At 51.5% G+C, this 18,953-nt stretch overlaps 7 protein-coding genes across 7 annotated transcripts; 6 read left to right on the top strand and 1 right to left on the bottom strand.

Annotated features, from left to right (window-relative positions):
• Positions 1 to 46: 46 nt before the first annotated feature.
• Positions 47 to 712, top strand: METBIDRAFT_11639 (uncharacterized protein; the record flags this gene model as incomplete). The annotated part of the gene is made up of 1 exon (XM_018854046.1): positions 47 to 712. The coding sequence occupies one exon, from the start codon at positions 47 to 49 to the stop codon at positions 710 to 712; it is 666 nt and encodes a 221-aa protein (XP_018711566.1).
• Positions 713 to 3,200: 2,488 nt separating this feature from the next.
• Positions 3,201 to 5,979, bottom strand: METBIDRAFT_55357 (uncharacterized protein). The gene is made up of 3 exons (XM_018858295.1): positions 5,222 to 5,979; positions 3,778 to 5,023; positions 3,201 to 3,711 (listed from the first exon to the last, which is right to left on the bottom strand). The coding sequence occupies exons 1-3, from the start codon at positions 5,907 to 5,909 to the stop codon at positions 3,393 to 3,395; spliced, it is 2,253 nt and encodes a 750-aa protein (XP_018711567.1). The 5' UTR covers positions 5,910 to 5,979; the 3' UTR covers positions 3,201 to 3,392.
• A 322-nt stretch (positions 5,980 to 6,301) lies between these two features.
• METBIDRAFT_173070 (uncharacterized protein) lies at positions 6,302 to 6,980 on the top strand. The gene has a single exon (XM_018854702.1). It carries the CDS (start codon positions 6,476 to 6,478, stop codon positions 6,863 to 6,865), a length of 390 nt encoding a protein of 129 aa, XP_018711568.1. The 5' UTR covers positions 6,302 to 6,475; the 3' UTR covers positions 6,866 to 6,980.
• Position 6,981: 1 nt separating this feature from the next.
• METBIDRAFT_173101 (uncharacterized protein) lies at positions 6,982 to 7,886 on the top strand. The gene has a single exon (XM_018854703.1). The coding sequence runs from the start codon at positions 7,097 to 7,099 to the stop codon at positions 7,634 to 7,636; it is 540 nt and encodes a 179-aa protein (XP_018711569.1). The 5' UTR covers positions 6,982 to 7,096; the 3' UTR covers positions 7,637 to 7,886.
• A 3,511-nt stretch (positions 7,887 to 11,397) lies between these two features.
• On the top strand, positions 11,398 to 12,426 carry METBIDRAFT_42532 (allantoicase; the record flags this gene model as incomplete). The annotated part of the gene is made up of 1 exon (XM_018857552.1): positions 11,398 to 12,426. The coding sequence occupies one exon, from the start codon at positions 11,398 to 11,400 to the stop codon at positions 12,424 to 12,426; it is 1,029 nt and encodes a 342-aa protein (XP_018711570.1).
• A 2,667-nt stretch (positions 12,427 to 15,093) lies between these two features.
• On the top strand, positions 15,094 to 16,094 carry METBIDRAFT_173237 (uncharacterized protein). The gene has a single exon (XM_018854707.1). It carries the CDS (start codon positions 15,205 to 15,207, stop codon positions 15,874 to 15,876), a length of 672 nt encoding a protein of 223 aa, XP_018711571.1. The 5' UTR covers positions 15,094 to 15,204; the 3' UTR covers positions 15,877 to 16,094.
• On the top strand, positions 15,983 to 16,906 carry METBIDRAFT_42155 (protein-lysine N-methyltransferase; the record flags this gene model as incomplete). The annotated part of the gene is made up of 1 exon (XM_018857502.1): positions 15,983 to 16,906. One exon carries the CDS (start codon positions 15,983 to 15,985, stop codon positions 16,904 to 16,906), a length of 924 nt encoding a protein of 307 aa, XP_018711572.1.
• Between the last annotated feature and the right edge of the window lie 2,047 nt (positions 16,907 to 18,953).

The raw sequence follows: 18,953 nt of genomic DNA on the forward strand, positions 1-18,953 counted from the left end.
GCCCGACGGAGCGCCGGCCCTGCCGCCGGCCCCGCCGCCCACCTCCATGGACCCGCAGGGTGTGTTCCAGCCTCAGCAGACGCTCAGCTTCCCGCAGCACGTGGCGTACTTGTCGCCGGACGCGGCGCGCACCGCGCCGCCGGACCCGGAGCGGCCTCACGAGCCGGCCCTGCCCGCGCCGGCCGACCTGGCCGTGGACTTGGAGCAGGCCATGCGGCTCCCGCTCGTTGCGCGCCCCGCGGTGGCCGCGGCCGACGTCGAGCGGCTCTTCGCGGACGTGGCGGACCGCTTCTTCGACGCCCACCAGTACGACTACCCGCAGACCGTGCAGCTCTACGAGGCGTTCAAGGCGTCGTTCGCCAGCGAGCGGCTCATCCGCCTCCGCTCCGCGCCGGCCCGCGACCCGCCGCCGGAGGCGCCTCTCCAGGCGCTCGCCCTGCGGCGCCGGCCGTCGTCCCGGCACCGGCAGGTGTCCCAGCCGCCTCAGCACCAGCCTCAGCACCAGCCGTCTCAGCACCAGCAGCACCAGAACCAGCAGCAGCACGGGTTCCATGCCGAGGAGCGCGTGCCCGTGCCCATGGACAATCTCTTCGTGCGGCTGCGCGCCCGGCTGCGGGCCTACGCCGACGACGGGCTGTGGCAGGGCTCCGAGCTGCGCCTGGCCTCGGAGCTGCGCCGGCTCTGGGAGCAGAACAAGCTCATGCTCTCCTGACGCGGCCCCGCTGCCCTCACAGGGCCCCATCTTCGTTGGCACCCGAGCTGCGCATGCCCCAGGGGGCCGTCTCTGAGTCGTTGCCAAGTATAAGAAGGAAGCCACCAACGCCGCCCTGCATTGCCGCGGCGACACTCCTCAAGCCACAGGAGCCGGGCCAATGGCCCGTGCCGCCCTTCTGGCTGCAGCACTTGGACGCGGCTGCCTGTCGCGCCTCGGCCGGCGCCTGACAGAGCCCTTGTGCCACGACATGCCGCGTTCCTCTGCCAACACCCTTGGCACAGGCGACATTGGCCATTGGCGCGGCGGCCGTGCCCGCCACCTTGGTGCTCGAAAGACGCCGTTCTGCGTGCTTCCCCGGCTGCAGCACCTACTCCAGCTTGCAGCGCCCTTGCCCGGGGACACCTGGCAGCCGAGCATGTGCTCTACGCGAAAGAAGGAGATGCGACCACCGTCACCACAAGACTTCTGCAGATGTCGAGGCCCCTGTGTCTGTGCTATTGATCCATGGAGGTTGGGGAGATAATGCACGGTTTTGGAGTGCTATGGATCTATACAAGCTGAGGTCTAATGCACGGTCGCGGTAGCTGGAGTGAAGAAGTGCTATTGATCTATGCAAGCTGAGATATAATGCACGGTCGAGGTAGCTGGAGTGGAGAAGTGCTATTGATCTATGCAAGCTGAGATCTAATGCACGGTCGCGGTAGCTGGAGTGAGGAGGGGCTATCGATGCATGTCCCGACAGCCCATGTGCCTACCTCCTACAGCCCTAAAAGCCGTTCCTTGCTACAGGCGTTCTAGACAGACACATGGTTTACCCCAGACCCCTGGAACTGTGGCGCGCCCTCATCACTCACTTCACGACAGTCAGGCATGAGTCACCTGGGGCGGCTGATGGTGTCTTTGTCAATGTGGCAGCCAGGAGGCCTAGACTCAACCTTGAGCTCTGCAGAAAGCGTATCCTTTGCGCTCAAGCTGGAAGCGGCCCGGGGTCTGGGTGGCCGCTATGGCCTTTCCCGCAATACCATAGTCCCGGTGGCCAGATGTTGTCCTGGAGGATCATATACTCCTTTCTAGACACGCGCCGTGTGATCCAGGCAATCCCACGTCTACAGGCGCTCGACAAATGTCCGAGACCAAAACTACAAAGGCCTGCAGAACAGGCACCGTGCTTCGCGTTGAAACCAATCAAAAGTTTATTGAATTATGGCGCTGCACGCATCGACGCCACACACCACCAGGGCTGTGTTGATTAGCATGCCTTTGGAAGGATAAGAACTGAAACGGTCTCAGCAGGATCGGGGCACTACTGGCTCGCCGCATCCACAGGTTGCGTGGTGAAGTCCACCTCGCTCTCGACCTGGACCTTGATTCTGGGGGACCCGTCATCGGCCTTGGCCTTTTTGGGGCAATCCGCGCAGTCGGCACACACCTTGGTCCCGTCTTCCAACACCAAGGCACGTTCTGGGGGGCAGCTGGCCGTGTCTGAAGCAACGGGGTCGGGCTGCTTGTTGATAAGTGCCACCTGTGTGGCACTGAGGTGTTTGGCATACATGTAGCTGCGAAGAGCCATGACTTCACTTTGCGAAAGAAAGGCTAAGGAAACGAAAGCTTATTCCGCTGGGGTTTCTGTCCAGCAAGGCGGATGTTTGAAAGAAAGAAAAAACACTTCAGCTGGAAGCTCACGAAAAGCTTCTGCAAACACAAAAGGCTGGTGCGGCAAAATTCACGCAGCTGGCAGAAATCCCGGGAGGAGACAATAGGGTTTTGTTTTATCATGCAACCAGTGGGGTGATTTGTCCTCTGGCCAGGCGCTGCATGGTGCCGCAGCACTGGGCAATTGGGTGCGAAATCCGAGCCGTGACGAACGTTGGATAAGCCGCCTCGGGAAATGGCGCGATTATTGCCACATTCTTTTTTTAGCCCAATCTGTCGCCTGGGATTGGACAATCCGACATACATCCCACTCATATGACCCAGAAGCTATGCCCTCTCCGGAAATAATGGACGACTGGAGAGACCTGCAATTTTTCGGTGATGTGAAGGCTGATTTTCTGGCGGCTGGCTTCCTGGCATTCTACACGTGACAATTCACCACGTGACTCTCTTGCTCATGCTACGCTGTGCGAACTCGCCGTGGGAACCATGCTGGAGCTCACGTCATATTTTGCGGTTTCAGGTTTCACGCAAAAGTCTCTAGGAATCATATGTAAGTCGTTGTATGCTCATAAGATTTGTTATTGTGCGCGCGTGTTGCACGACATAACAGCCGGTGTGCTTTTGTTAATATTTGTTCTGCATGGATCAAAAAAAATCATCGAATATTATGTGTTCTGTAGAAACAGAAATACCTAGACCCAAGTGAATGGCTTCGTATTACTTTACCAGAACCAGATGTATGGAAATTTCGGCTCTCAGATGATTGTGAACTCGTACACTAGCAATTGTTTCAAAAACCGAAGGGTTGAGTCTGAAGAATACTAAATTTAGTCCATGTTGGTAGATTATGTGATGCACCTTCATCACCGGTCCTAGCGAAACGTAAATTGCATAAATACTCCTACAAACCTGTATAATGCCATGATGCTCATTAAACCGTATATCCCTCTTATGTTATGTTGATAGGTCCAAGCAATCTCTCCGGTACCCTTCGAATGTCATTCCATGAAAGTGGTCATCCTCAGTTTGCCGTTAATTGCTGGTGTGGATGCGTGGTGAATTTGATTCCCACAATGACGATACCAATCGCGATTGTGAGGAATTTGTACTTCAAGTTCTCGTCCGCGATGGACTCCGAGCGCTTGGCCATTTTCATGTGCTCCTTGCCCAAAATAAGATATTTCATTTGGTTGAACCGGTTCAACTTATCGTAATCAATATCGGATACGAGGCTTCCCTCACTTTCCCAATCATCAGTCAGCTCAAGATTGCTGTTGTAAACATCAGCGTCATCAATATCGTCAATGTCGTCAATGTCGGCCCCGAGATTGTCAAACTCGCTTTGATCAAACTCGGGCGCCTCGTCTATCAGCACAAATCCTTCTTCGTCACTTGAAAAGTCTGACCGTTCGTGGTTTCGCGTGCTTCTGAAAGTTTGGGACTTGTGCTTCTTGACAGTCTGCTCGTCGTTGTACTCTGAGTATTCCTGATTCTTCTTCAGCAAGACTCGCAGATTGTATTTGCAGTTGTGTTTGAGAAAGCCATAGTCATCACAATCATCCTTTTTGAGCGAACTAATAAAGTGGCTCTTGAAAAAAAAGTCGTCCTCATCTTCGGGCTGGTTGCAAAAGACCCCAAGACCGACGAGCGGCTGAAGCAACGAGTTTTTTGGCGCACAGTACTTTGTCGACAAGATGGGATTGATGGAGACAGAACGTAAGACTCTCTTCTTATTGATAAGCATTTCCCTCAGCTTCTCAATGAGCTTGGCGTCCGAATACTCGATCTTCTGAGCCGAGGGCTTCGGCCGGAGGTTCTGCTTGCTGGACAACTTTTTGATGTTCTTTTTCTGTTTTTGTAGCTCGAATCCGATGTACGACAATAGCTTTTCGTTGTGCAACTTCAAAGACTGGAGTTCGAACTTGAGTTTCGTGATTTCTTGCTTGGTGATATCTCCACTCAGAATGTTGATATCGGACATGAAGCTCGATCTCTTTGACGAGTCAGTCATGAGCGAGTCACGCTTCAGTGGCCCCGTATAGCCGTTGAGCCGCATGAACGCCATGTCCGAGTCCTGGATCGGGTTGGTCTCCGCTACGCTCGAAAGATGCTGCAAGTGATGTTTGTCCGGGGCAGATGCCGAACGGATCAGCTGGTCGAGCATCTCAAACTCCACTTTGATTGGCACGATGTCGTGGGAGTTGTAGCGGGAGTGGTTTGCTCTGGAACCCGAGTACCGCTTGTTGGTGACGGACGAGGGCCGTGTGTGCGAGGCTGGGCCAGACGAGTCTGCCTCGAAGTACGAGGAGTTCGGGTGAGGCGTCAACTTGAGGGGTGAGAGCACAAAGTCGTCGTCGAACGACGCGTTGGGCATGGGATGCAGCGCCTTGCGCTCGGAGGCCGGCAGCGAGTAGCGCCTGGAGGCGGACGCCGTCTGCGGGAGCAGGGGCGCGGCCTGGGCGGGATTCGACGCGGGGAAGTGAAAGCCCAGCGAGGATTCGAGGTAGTCGTGTGCGTGGTCCTTGATGGGCGAGGAGGAGTCGAAGACCTCGGGGCGGGCCAATTCGGCGAGCGAGCCAAGGAGGTGGGTGCCGTGCACGCTTCCGTCGGAGTCGGAGTCGAGATGCAAGCCCGAGTGCGTGTGGGTTGTTTCTAGGGCTGGGGCCAACGAAGCGTGGCCAAGCGAGAGAGGCGGCTGCGGGGTGGTGTCCACGGGCCGTGGCGGGTCCGGGCCCAAGGGGGCTTGCACATCGGAGTTCTGGTGGGCAAGCAAGTCGGAGACATCGGAGTTCTGGTAGGCAAGCGAGCCGGAGTCATCGGAGTCATCGTCGGGCACCAGAAGACGCAGACCAGAGGGTCCCCGCGCGGAGTCACCGTGCGAGGTGGCCAGCATTGTCTGGAAGTAGATGTCGCGCTCCTTGGTCAAAAACTCGATCTGCTCGATCAACACGGCCTTCAGGTTGCGCTCGAGCTCGAAGTTGCTCTGCAAGGCGCGGCAGCGCTTGGCCAAGACGGCGTGCTTGTCCTCGTGCTCGCGCACCCAGGCCTCGTGCACCCGGCGGTCCTGGTCGAGGCGCTGCGTGGCACGTGCGGCCTGGCGCTGGAGATCGTCCACCATGTCTTGGTAGAGGGCCAACTCCTGCTTGTGGAGGTCGGTGGCCTTGCGGCGCTCGTCCTCCAAGGCCCGCACGCGGCGGTCCAGGGCCTGTGCCTTTTGCGCGAGCTCGTCCACTAGCAAGTGGTGGCGGGCAAGCTCGTCCTCGGCATGCTGGCACTGGGCCGTTTTGGCCGAGAGCTGCGCGTACAAGTCAGCGCACTGTTTCTGGAGGGCGTGCTCAGGCGTGCCGGTCTTCAGCGGGCTGGGGCCGGGCGAGCCGAAAAAGCGGCTGGGCCGGGGCGTTCGGGGGGCCTGTGGCGTGGCGGCGCCCTGCGGCGTGTTTGGGGCTAGCGGCTCGGCCGACACCAACGGGGTTTTCGGTGCTCGCGGCGTCGCCCGGGCCGGAGAGGCCCCGTTGGGCAGCTGGGCGTAGAAGGACATGGCGCGGCGCGGGGGACTGGCTCCGAGGGTGGCTCCGTGGGTGGCTCCGGTTTTGGGGGCGTCGTGCTGGCCGGCCCAGGTGTTTTGGGCCGGCGAGCGGCGCAACGGCAGTCTCGCGAGTCGCGCGGTGCCCGCGGCCGGGTCCCGCGGGGGGAACTGGAGCCCGGGCAGCTGCGCGCCAAAATCTAGCGAGCGCTCGCCGCTTATTGTGTCTGTCATGGGGGAGAATGTGTTTTTTTCTGTGGCTCCGACCGGAACGCCGCGCTGCAAATCCACGCACTAAAAAAAAGTGGGTTTGGCGCCCGGGCACGTTGGCTGCAAATAGAGCAAGGTTGGCGTGCCAACTTTTGTAGGACGTAGGGGGGTTCTGGGCGGCACGCTGGCTGCCGCTTGTGAGACCGGGGAGGTGCTGTGAATTCGCCGGTGCCGTGTATGCACAGGTCAGTCTGTTTGGAGTGTTTTTGCAACCCGTTTAGTTGTGCTGTTTTTGCAGTGTCGTCCTTTTTACAGTGTCTGCCTATTTCACCTTTGGTCCTTGTTGTTTGGCGCTCTCGGTGCGGTGACAAATGTCTCGGGCTGCTTTTTGGCGAGCAGCGTTTATATGTGGCGGTGTGCGTGCCAGTGAATTCAGGGTGCGGGACCTGGCTTTCTGGATGGGCGCGGGAATCAGCGGCGCGTGGACGAAAAGTTCACTGCGACTGCCGAGGATAACAAGCGAGGGTGCCGGGGTGATTTGTTTGCGGGGCGCGAGGGGCCTGCAAGCTTTTTGGAACGAGTGGACAGGGCACGTGGAGGGGGCCCAGACGAGGAAGGAACTGGATTCCGAGTTGCGCCGGGGACGAGGACGTCAGGAATGGATCGAGGTTCCAGGTCGACAGTGGAGAATGCAGGAGAATGGATCAAAGTTCCAGGAGAATGGATCAAAGTTCCAGGAGAATGGATCAAGAGTCAGGTGAATGGATCAAGGGACAGGTCAACAAACGAAGAGACAGGTCAACAAACGCAGACAGGTCAGCAAAAGAAGAGACAGGTCAACAAACGAAGACAGGTCAGCAAAAGAAGAGACAGGTCAACAAACGAAAAAACAGGTCAACGGATGTTCCCAGATAAACCAAACAGGAGTCCCCAGTATGAAAATGCCTGACTAAGCGTAGTCCGGATGGCAGCGGCCAGCTCGACTTTTCTTAATGGCAGAGTCGGCTAAAGGCAGAGCCGTCGGGCGGTGTTGGCGGCTATGGTCCGAAAGGTGGATCTCCAGGATTTCGGGGGCCGAGGCAAAAGTGGTGCTGTCCGGAAACAGGCGAGAAGATACAAGCAGGAAAGAGGCAGGCCAGAGAAAACCAATAAGAAAGAGGGTACAGCCTACGGGCCCAGCGCCAGTGCCGCAGCGGGGCCCGCGCTGGAGCCCACCTGGATCGGAACACCGTTGTGAGCGTTTGTCTGGTGGGTTTGTTTGGAATACCGACCAACTAGGAAGGCCATCAGCTTTTTTGGCCGCGCGCCGAGCCGCCGCCATGCCATGTTGGGTCTGTCGGTCGAGGCTCGCGCCGGGTGCAGGACCAGACCACAGCTGGGTGCAGGAGCAGGCGGCACCCGGTACAGGAACACTCCATATCCGGCCTAATGACTACTTGTTCAAGAACGGTTCTTATAGACGGAGGCTGGTTGGTGGGGCGCGAGGCGGTTCTCGGCGTCAACGGTGCTTGGTTTTGACTTTGGCCCTCTGATCGCCGGGCCTGGATGTGTGCATTTCTGCGGCTCGCTGGCTCCGGCCCGCATGCTCACTACTTCTTGGAACGACCCTCTTCATTGGTTTCCTGGCCTGGACTCGGGGATCAGTCGCAGGGGCGCTTTTCGGCACTGCAAGCCCTTGTTGCCATACATGCCGGCAGCAGCCTGCAAAATGATGGTTTTCGGAAGAGAAGCAGCTGACATAGAGATAGCTGACATAGGGACAGCTGATGGATAGAGACAGCTGACAGAGAGACAGCTGACAGAGAGACAGCTGATAGAGAGACCGACAGAGCCGAGAGACGGCCGAGACCGCGAGAATGAACGTGGGGCCCAGTTCCATCATGACAGAATAAGTTCCCGGCGCTCCTGCTTTCGTTTTTATGAAACCTAATGATGTAACTATTCTGCCAGAGGCTTTATGGCAGCCGACTCTTCAGATGAAGCTGTGGAACACTATATCTTTGATGCGGATGCAAGTATGGCATTAACTCTATGACACCAAGCCTCGGCTGTTCTGTTTATCAGGGGGAGGTGGATGAGGCTATTGTGGGCGAATACAGTCAGTCGTACCTCGATGGTGCGAGAAAGCGATTGTTGAAAGACAATGGAAACTTCTACCTGACCACTCGACGTCAGGAATATGTTCCAGTGGTGTGCCTAGGAAATACTGTTGGCTCGTTGCCGGGTCGCGGTCATTTGATATGTCCGTTACTCATATTAACAAGACATGCAAAACTACTATGCCAACTCTCATGGAAACAATTCGAGTGCCACTGCCTCCTCCACCTCGTTGAATGCCGCCAGAGACTTTCCAAGAAAGCCCTGGTTATAGTGTGCTTTTGAGGTTCATCCACGACAAAGAAATGGACGCCTTCCACGTCGCCCTCGGTCTCAGGGACTGTTTTTGACTTCTTCAGCATGAAAGAATGAGCTCTGGGCGCTGCCGCTTCTTTTTGTTTCATGCAATCTTATGCTAGGGGCGCTAGGGGCAGATCCGTACGATCCCTTCTTTCCAGGTGTACGGTTTCTATATTGCCTGGTTTTGCCTAGAGTTGGGTGCCCTGTGGCTAGGTACTTGGGTATGTTGGTGCAGCCTCTACATGTTTGGCCCTGTAAGGAATGTCTATAGACTGCGTCACCTGTATTGGCAACAGTGTATCTGGATGCTGGTTTCATCTGGACTGCGAGTGTGTTGCAACTGCAAGAACGAGTTGTAATGATGGATATTGACTGTTGGGAGAATCACAGGCAGGGATCGTCTAGCCGGAATGCCCCACAAGCAGCTTGATTTTGAGCTCTGTTACAATATGTAACTTGATGAGAAAGATGGGGTTGACAGCAATGAAGTGGACGGTGTGGCTGAAAGAACATTTGAGGTTCTGATCTTGCCGACAATTGAGATGCTAATGGTATGCAGTGTTGGGCATGTAATAGCGAGGTCTTGGGTGATTATGCATGTACTGTTTGGTTGCTATTATGGATGCCACGGATAGTGTCGAGGTTTTTAGGTTACAAAGACTCGATGTCATGGCTTCGAATTGTATACCGGGACATACAGGATGAATTAATGTAAACGAGGGTGTTTTGATTGCTTTGATTTCAAGAATTATTGAGGACCAATGAGATCTTTGATGGTTTTCATGAGCTTCTTGGATGTTTTCTGAATTGAGGAAAAAAGAAGTCCGTTGAGTTGTTTGAGGCAATGGGGCTGGGGACACATATACCGTATATCTAGAAATCATTTGCGGTGTGCTTTTATCTCTTCTATTTTGTTGGCTGCTCTTGGTGTCAATACTCTCTGCTTATGAAGTTGTCGATGCCCGAGAAACTATATCAACTCTAGGCCATAGATTTGAGTGTGCATTTGAAATTAATAAACAACCGTTCTGGTGGGCGTCCACAGAGCTGGCGGATTCCCGATGCTGTGATTTCGTACTTTATTCCTCCTGTGAGTCCATCAAATTTTTGAAGTACATTTTCTTCGTAGCTCATAGCGCCGCTCTAGACTTCGAAAGATTGCCCTTATGGCCTACGGTGCTAACATCGATACCGTATTTGTGTGTGGAAAAAAATTTCATCGATCAAATTCACTTAGCGGTCCAATATGACGATTTGTTGCAATTGATAGGACTTGCGGGAAAATAGCATCTGCAAATAAAACGTGTAAGTTGTATAGAGCTTCAATCCCAACAACCTAGTATGGGTGGCATTGCGAGGACCTAGTCTTGAAAGTGATTGCTGAAGGCCCCATACCCGAATATTTTTCACACCCCGAGTAGTTCTAGATTCCTCAAGTACTTCTCAAGTACCCAGTCTTTATAAAGGTCCTAGGTATCTCAACACCCCCAATGTTTCAACCCAAATAATTCAACTTAAATAATTCAACCCAAATATTTCAACCTAGATATTTCAACCCAAATAATTCAACCCTAATAATTCAACCCTAATAATTCAACCCAAATAATTCAACCCAAATAATTCAACCCAAATAATTCAACCCAAATAATTCAACCCAAATAATTCAACCCTAATGATTCAACCTAAATATTTCAACCCTAATGATTCAACCCTAATGATTCAACCCTAATGATTCAACCCTAATAATTCAACCCAAATATTCCTAAGGGCCCCGATATTTTGTGAATCTCTGAAGAATTTTTAAACGCCCTCAAGTCTTTAATAGCACCGAGAAAGCCAAGCTTGGCAGCTTTCACCGTACACCGTCTATAGGCCCGCGATTCGCACCCAAGAATTGGCGCCGCAGCCCTGTTCTTATCAGCGCGCCAGGGCCTGGGGCTCGGCGGGCCGGGCCGAAGATCGTGCATAGGGCCTGGGTGCGGCCCTATCGATTATGCGAGTCCCCGCCATAGGGCCAAGCCTTTGGCGCGTCGGCGGATGCCGAGTCCGCGGGTATAAAAGACAGCCAGATGGGCGAAGGCATGTCCCAGGCGCTTCTTGCTATTCTATTGAATAAATCAAATAGCCGTGCTGAGCCACTAGCCATTCTATTGGATTCCCAGATACTTCTGCTTTTTGATCAGGCATTTCTTCGATAGCGATTGAAGGTGACCATAAAACTGACGGATCAGAAATTTTAGAGACCACAAAAGCTTTAGAGACAAAGAAGGTTTCTTAGGACAGATTCAGGTTTCAGAGACAACACAAGGTTAGAGATAAACAGGAGATCTTAAGAAAAAACACAAGATCTTAAGAAAAACACAAGGTTTCTTAAGACAAATACAAGATCTTAAGACAACACAAGGTTCCTTAAGACATATACAAGATCTTGAAAAAAAACCATAAGGCCTCTTAATATAACACAAGGCTTCTTAGGACAAACAAAAGGCTTAAGACAAACAAAAGGTCCTGAGACAATCAAAAGTTTCAAGACAATCAAAAGTCCCAAGACAATCAAAAGTCTTCAGACAATCAAAAGTCTTCAGACAATCAAAAGTCTTCAGACAATCAAAAGTCTTCAGACAATCAAAAGTCTTCAGACAAACAAAAGTCCTAAGACAAACAAAAGTCTTGAGACAAACATAAGTCTTGAGACAACCAAAAGGTCTCAAAACAAACAAGATCTCAAGACAATCAAAAGTCTTGAGACAAACATAAGTCTTGAGACAACCAAAAGGTCTCAAAACAAACAAGATCTCAAGACAATCAAAAGTCTCGAGACACCCCTAGCCCTGCAGACACCTGGCTCGTCTTCCCTGACTCAGCAGCAGATCGGCCCGACACCTTCCTTGCCAGCATGACCACCATTCTCTCGGAAGAGGAGTTCAACACGCAGGTCGTGCTCAAGTACACCGACGTCATTGGCGAGAAGCTCGGCGGGTCCGTGGAGGCGTGTTCCGACGAGTGGTTTGCCGCGGCCGCCAACTTGATCAAGCCCAAGGCGCCCGTCCGTGACGCCACGCGGTTCACGCACGCCGGCGCCTGGTACGACGGCTGGGAAACGCGCCGCCACAATTCCGAGCCCGCAGACTGGGTCGTGGTCAAGGCGGGCGTGGCGCGCGCTAGCATCGTCGGCTGTGAGGTCGACACTGCGTTCTTCAACGGCAACCACGCGCCGCACATCTCCGTGGAGGGCGCCGATTTCAGCACGGCCGCGGCGCCCGCGGACTGGGCCTCGGCCGCGGTGGCCTGGGAGCCGGTGATGGCCAAGACCGAGTGCGGGCCCTCGCAGAGACACTTCTTCGTGCGGCCCCAGGGCGCCACGGCCCGCAGCTACACGCACTTCCGCTTGCGCATGTACCCGGACGGCGGCATCGCGCGCTTCCGCTTGTACGGCGAGGTGCACGCGGTGATGCCCGCGGACCCGCGCACGGTGGTGGACTTTGCGCTGGTCAAGAACGGCGGCGTGGCGGTGCGCGTGAGCGACCAGCACTTCGGCAGCGCGGACAACCTCCTCTTGCCCGGGCGCGGCCACGACATGTCGGACGGCTGGGAGACCAAGCGGTCGCGGGCCGCGGGCCACGTGGACTGGGTGGTGATCCGCTTGGGCGCGCCCACGGTGATCCGGGACATCGTGGTGGACACCGCGCATTTCCGCGGCAACTTCCCGCAGAAGATCAACGTCAAGGGCTTCCGGGGCCCGGAGGCGCCGGCCCACGACTCGGACGCGTGGTGTGTGTTGGTGGGAGACTCCAAGACGGGGCCGGATGCGGAGCACCGGTACGACGTGCGCGAGCCGGCGCCGTTCACGCACGTGCTCTTGACCATCATCCCGGACGGCGGCGTCAAGCGCGTGCGGGTGCACGGCTGCGTGGCGGAGGAGTAGCTGGGCGGAGGCCGGCCGTTTGGTCGACGGGCGGCGAGGGGGGCCAAAGCGGGGCCAAAGCGGGGGGTTTTGTCAAGCTGAAAGTTATCAGTCAAGCTCAATGTTATCATCAAGGTCAATGCTATTAGTCAAGCTGAATGTTATCAATCAAGCTGAATTCTGTCAGTCAAGGTCAATGCTATTAGTCAAGCTGAATGTTATCAATCAAGCTGAATTCTGTCAGTCAAGGTCAATGCTATTAGTCAAGCTGACTTTTATCAGTCAAGCTTTGCTCTTCAGTCAAGCTGACTTTTATCAGTCAGGCTTTGCTCTTCACTCAATCAGAAGGTTGGTCAAGCTAAAAAGGGTCTGGTTCTGTTTCCGGGCGGACTTGGAACCAGGAATCGACGCAAGACCCACCCCTTAAGCCGGTTTAAATAAAGGCTTTTGCCAAAACAATTCCAGAATAATTTTTCTTTTTTTTAAAACTATTTGTGAAACCAAAAAAAGTACTTCCAAAACAAAAATCCAATTGAAAACTTAGAGAAGGAACGCAAAAAAAACCACAATGAAGAGACTCAGAATCCAAATTTCAGACCCTGATCCTTCCTCGAATGGTGAAATTGATGATAAAAATCAGAGTTTGTGCGGTTACTCATTATGCTCACCATTACATTTGATAACGGAGTCAACTGAGAATTAGGCCCACTTAATGCACATTGGCTATTTCTGCTGGTGGCTCGGTAAAACATCCATCATGGACGTGGGCAGTACTGCTTGCAGTGTCATTTCTCTATGTCCATGAAGCACTTGGCTTCCAGAGTTTATACTTGATAGTTGTGCCTGCCAGTCGGGCATATGTAATTGATCCATACTAGCTGGCAATCGCTCGATGGTCGACTTCATGAGTATACTTTATCCCTGATGAGAACGCTGTGAAGTATCTCACGATGATGAAATCGGTTTATCGGGTGTTTTCAAGTGAGTAGATTACAGTTGTACAATTACTCGTAGTGTTTTACCTGCTCTATAGATTTCTTTCTTTGATCATACTTCGTGCTTCGGGAAACAACTAACGTGTGAAGAAATTCTAGATTATAACGCATCAAATTACCTTCTCTCGTAAGTAAATGAGTGCACGAATACATACCCTAACGATCCCCAACCGGCCGTAAAAAGATATCATTTCAAAGGAAAAGTTCATGCTGAAAGTGCTCAAAATCGTCACTTGGGCACACGTTGAAGAGCAGGTACTTCTTCTCCTTCAAAATCAAGTCCTTCACTTCGTTTATATCCAACGCCTCATATGCATAATACAAATCCATTCAAGCCATTGTGTCTTTAGACCCTCGCTGTTGATGAACAAGCCTGCTAGCAATAACGAAAATAAAAAAATTAGCACACCGATGATTGTTGAAGTTCTGGATATTCTATCACAATTCCCACGATCAAGACTTCTATTGCAACTGTGAGATTAAAAAGCTCCAAGATCGCAAAGCTTTCAAAGATCCAATATGTTCCATGGTCAATCCAACCATGGAATACATGATGCTCAAAAAAAACAACAGGCGGAAGTACTCTAGGAGGAAGCAAATCACAAATGACTTTGCTGACGTAAATGAAGCAGGATGGTAATAATTGTGGCTCTTTTACGAATAAAGATGATTCTTACTTGTGCAAATGAATCTAAACCTGTAAAGGAGGAGAATCCAAAGAGCGCCAGAACAAAAAACTATGCACCAAGTCTGTTTTGGAATCCACTGATGTCTTTGCTCATCATGATATAAAAAGCCCAGCACCAAGCGACAATGCGAGATTTGTCAAGAGGAGTCGTGGGCTGAGTTCTTGAATGTCCGAGACGACAATATTGATAGTTGAGTGAAAAAACTTGCTTTCTGTAGCATGGCTTGATCTAAGTGTGGATCCTTAGCGCCGACAGCAAGTTCTTGGATTTCTGTTTCAAGTTCAACGGAGATTGGAGACTCTTCGTATTTTTGGGGCAATTTCGTGATTGCCTCGTCCTCATTTTCAGAAGAGTCACCGCTTCTTTGATAGTCACATTCATCCTTATGAACAGCAAAATGCTTTCATTTACTCGTAATGTCAGTACTGCCAGTCGTATTAGAAAGAAAGCAGTCATGAACTCTTTTAATACTAGCCTCATTCCACACAAAAGACTTTGACAGTGATATCAATCAAAAAGTCTGCGATGTTTTATCCAAGAGAACATGAGTATTCATGTTTTCCAAAATACTCATTACAATTGATAATGTTTCCCGACTATATCAAGTGACCTTCGCTTAACAACAAGAGTTTATCAAACAAACCATTGGATATTCCTTCTGCGGCTGATGTTCCTTGTGTGTGCAATGCTATGAATGCAATATTTTGGAGTCGTGGATTAAATGACATCCGATAGCTCAATGCGAATTTGAATTTTTGTGTGCTTACAGACCTATAGTGTCAGTGGTATGACTACTCGTCCCTATTGATCAAAGCACACAATCACATAAGGGTGTCATCGTGGTCTCATATAAGACGTATTGATGATTGTAGGTTGATATTTCAAACAACGTAGTTTCCTTGTGTCTCTTATATTACTCTGTGCTTTCTCTCTACCCTCATCTGGCTAGTCACAAAGGGATGAAAGGCAATGTTTGCTTCAATACAGTAATGCTCGTTTACGTGGTGAGTCCGGACGATATAGCTGCGCTTCGGGTTTGACTTTGTCTTCTCAAACCATCAAATTGAACCACACCTTCAGATAGGCTATTTCTCTAATTTATACAGACATGAGGCATGTCACTTGTAGAATCGGCTGCTTCGTTGCGGCCAGTTCAATGCCGAAAGAGAACACCCATGCTAGTCCGGCCTGGTCGATTGTGTGCTGGGATCTTCCAGTTATTATATCCTAAAGGTTTTCTTCCCTCGGCTTCCGCGTTGTCACCCAATTTTGCCTACTTTCTCTATCTACGCCGTTTCCAGATCTCTTTTGGTTTCTTCACATCCCATTTCCCGATTCTTCTCTACTACTTCCCTCGCTTGAGTTCTTTATTACTTCTCTCGCTTCTCGATTCTTTCTTTCTTCCCTTGCTTCTCGATTCTTTATTACTTCCCTCGCTTCTCGATTCTTTCTTTCTTCCCTTGCTTCTCGATTCTTTATTACTTCCCTCGCTTCTCGATTCTTTATTACTTCCCTCGCTTCTCGATTCTCCTGTTTTCTTCGATTTTCCCAATTCTCAGAACTCTCCAGATCTCTCCGTTTTTTCTCAGACCTCCGTCATCCTTAATTTTCCCTTTCCTCCAATCTCTTCTCTTTTTCCTGTCCCCCATGTTTTGGTCCCAGACCGACTTGGAGACGCATCGCGGCTTATGTATACTCCATCTACTCCAGCACCATGGCCCGAGAACCCCGGTCTTTCCACATGGAAATTAGGTTATACCCCTTTTTCTGCCAACCCTCCCACTTAGCTGTCGCCAACGCTCGTTTCTGAAACTCCATACAAACCCAATGAAAACGATAGACTACCAGCAGCTCCGCGCATGCTTGTATCTGCGCATTCCTCCATCGGACTTCATGGCCCACGACATCTCCGCCATTTTGGACGAGCAGAGCCAGGAGAACGTGGCACGTGACCTCGCCGTCATAGCACAGTCCAACTGCTTCTACGTCAAGCTTTTTTTGGCGCTCTACGTGCGTGTGCTTGAGCAGAGATCCGCAGTCATCGATGCGCTATACGAGCTCTACTGCGAGCCGCGTATTTTGAGTGCCCGCGAGTTGCCACCAACCGCAGCCGATACGTTGCAATATTCTGTGGATGCAGGCGGCGAGACCGTAGCTATACGGGAAACCCCGAGGGTCATTTCGGGGGCCGGAACCACGGGGTTGCGCACGTGGGAAGCGGCCTTATATATGCTGAACTATTTGAACAACTCCGCTTCCTTCAGCCTCATCTCCCGAGGCAAGCGCATTTTGGAGTTGGGCACGGGCACGGGCCTCGTGCTGCTTGCTCTCTTGAAAAAACACAGCCAGCACCAGTTTGCAAGTATTGCGTTGACTGACGGCGACAGTGCGCTCTTGGAGAACCTTCCGGCCACGTTTGCATTGAACGGCCTCCCGCCGCGCGTGCCTGTCAATGTCAGCCAGCTCATCTGGGGCGAGGAGCTCCTGTATAGCGAAGCCAGTGGTGGTCCGGGGCGTGCTCCGGCGGACATCGTGGTGGCTGCCGACGTGACATACGATTCGCTGGTGGTGCCGTCTTTGTGCGACACCATGGCCCAGTTTTTTCAGGCGGGTGCCTCGGTGGCATATGTGGCGGCCACCATCCGAAACACTGCCACCATCGAAGTGTGGGAAGCGGAGCTCGACCGGAGGTTCTCGTGGACAATTTGCGACGCGGTGGCAGATCCTCACGGCAGTGAATTGACCTGCTGGTTCCGCCGAGGTACACCGGAGATCCGCGTCTACGAGATCAGGGGAGGCCGGGCGAGTGGAGTGTAAATGCCCTGAATTGCGTGGGGGGAAGATGTGTCTAGGAGGATGTGTTTGGGAGGATGTGTTTGGGAGGATGTGCTTGGGGAGATATGTCTGGGAAGATGTGTCTGGGAGAATATTTTTGGGAAGATGTGTCTGAGAAATTTTGTCGGGGAAGGTACTTCTGTGAACATTTGCCTCAACGAAGAAGTCTGAAAAGATATGCCTGAATAGCAGATGTACCTGGGAAGAGAGTCTATGGATGTATTGGGGAAGCATTTTTATGGCTGTGTGGAAGCAAGACCGGAGATGCAAGTCTTTGGCTGTGCTCGAGGAGAATATCCATGAATGTTTCCAAGCAACACATGGATGTTCTGGGGAAAAGCCTGGTGTATCCGGAAAGCAAGCTTTTAGATATGACCAGGTAAGCAAATACAAAACCATGACCAAAGACGGTTTTGTATGTCTATGGATAAACAGGCAAGGACTTGTGTAGCCATATCCAGAGCCATGGCCAGAGACCAAACGTGGGCGTGCGTCTATCTCTCGGACTTCTAGAGAACTATGTTTCGTCATGAACACTGAATGTATTGCAGCAACTGAAGACACGTTTTCGCTCCACTTGGAGATATTGGAGCTCTGAGGTTTCCGTCATCTGTCGCCGTGATGCTTTCATACTCTGTTTGGGTTGGGAGAGTCTGTCCACAGTGCCTAATATTACAGATACATCCATCAATTGGATGATCATGCTAAGCGCATTAGAAGCCTTCTATTGACAATACGTATTCACATACAATACGTATGATACTCCCGTCATAGCTTAGCCAGTGTTTTGATTTTTCTAGAAACGCTTGGAACTCTGCTGCCATGAACTGCCTTCAATCGCCAGCGTCATGGTTTATTTGCTGCACTATTTTGCTACCTGGTACCGTCTCAGTACATTGGGGTGAGTACAGAGCTTGGAATTGAAAGTGCCTGTTAGGTTGCCACAAAGTGTCATCCAATGAAACATGAAAGCACTTAAACAAACTCCATTTGTGGTGTTCTGGGTCTTGGTGTCATGAAAATATGATCCGTCAGATGTGTGATCAAAGGCACTCCAGACATCGGTGCTATGCCTAGTTGGTGGCCCGATACACTTATTTTCTTGAAGCCATTTCTGACCATTTCAGTCCGTTGGCCATTCCACAAACCATATTATTTAATGCTAATAGTATGAACACCTGTGGTTGACGTATATTGGTTGAAGCAGTGATTCAGGCTTAAGGCAGTCAGGAATTTTCATCAACAAAATCAAGAGAAGTATATCACATTCGTCGGCCTTTTGTCTTCGTTCATCCAATTTGACAAGCACCCATAGCGATCTCTTTTTGAATCTCTTTGGATATCGCCTGGACTAAATAATTCAAACTCACGATAGATACCCTTGTGACTCTTCTCAAGATATTGATCCTTTACTGCACTTTCTGTTGATGCAAATTAAGCTTACTCTTTCAATAATTTTCTACCTAATATACGCATACAGCAAAATATGCCGAGATCTCGCCCTTCGTGACACCAGGGATATCGAAGCGGAAGCACGAGCTAGGGCCACAGACTTAGGAATAGCGACGGCCCAACAATAGGTGAAACTGTGCCACTTCTTTCCGAGTGGTCAAACAATGAAAATTTTCGCAGTCATAAAGACTCCACCACTGTTGATATGATACTTTTTCCTCTCCGACAATCTAGTCGTACCGCCGCATGGAGACATTCTTTGGTTCAGAGGTTCTACTGACGCTACATCAGGGAAGTACCTCAAGCGATCACCTCCACATAACATTTTTGAATATGAGCTTTTCGTCAAGTTGGCCTAAGCTCTTTGTTAGCACGGCTATTAGTAAAAAGCTCAACTCTAACCGGCGCCGCCTTTGCATGAGTCTTGCAAACTTCCAGAAGCTTGTACATGCCAGCAATCAACTTCGGCACAAAGAAGCCTGAAATAAATTTTACTTCAAATGGCTAGCGCACACCTAGGCCACGTAGATTCGCCGTGGAGATACCACTCCTAAGTCAAAAACAGCACATTGAATCT

The sequence above is a fragment of the Metschnikowia bicuspidata genome, assembly GCF_001664035.1.
Source record: "Metschnikowia bicuspidata var. bicuspidata NRRL YB-4993 chromosome Unknown METBIscaffold_3, whole genome shotgun sequence".
Lineage (NCBI taxonomy): Eukaryota > Fungi > Ascomycota > Pichiomycetes > Serinales > Metschnikowiaceae > Metschnikowia > Metschnikowia bicuspidata.

Coding starts and splice junctions, on each gene's coding strand:
- METBIDRAFT_55357 (XM_018858295.1), bottom strand. CDS start 5,909: ATGTCCTTCTACGCCCAGCTGCCCAACGGGGCCTCTCCGGCCCGGGCG. Junction 5,024..5,221: donor CTCCGCGCGGGGACCCTCTG/GTCTGCGTCTTC, acceptor CCCCAGCCCTAG/AAACAACCCACACGCACTCG. Junction 3,712..3,777: donor AGCACGCGAAACCACGAACG/GTCAGACTTTTC, acceptor GTTTGATCAAAG/CGAGTTTGACAATCTCGGGG.
- METBIDRAFT_173070 (XM_018854702.1), top strand. CDS start 6,476: ATGTCTCGGGCTGCTTTTTGGCGAGCAGCGTTTATATGTGGCGGTGTG.
- METBIDRAFT_173101 (XM_018854703.1), top strand. CDS start 7,097: ATGGCAGAGTCGGCTAAAGGCAGAGCCGTCGGGCGGTGTTGGCGGCTA.
- METBIDRAFT_173237 (XM_018854707.1), top strand. CDS start 15,205: ATGTCACTTGTAGAATCGGCTGCTTCGTTGCGGCCAGTTCAATGCCGA.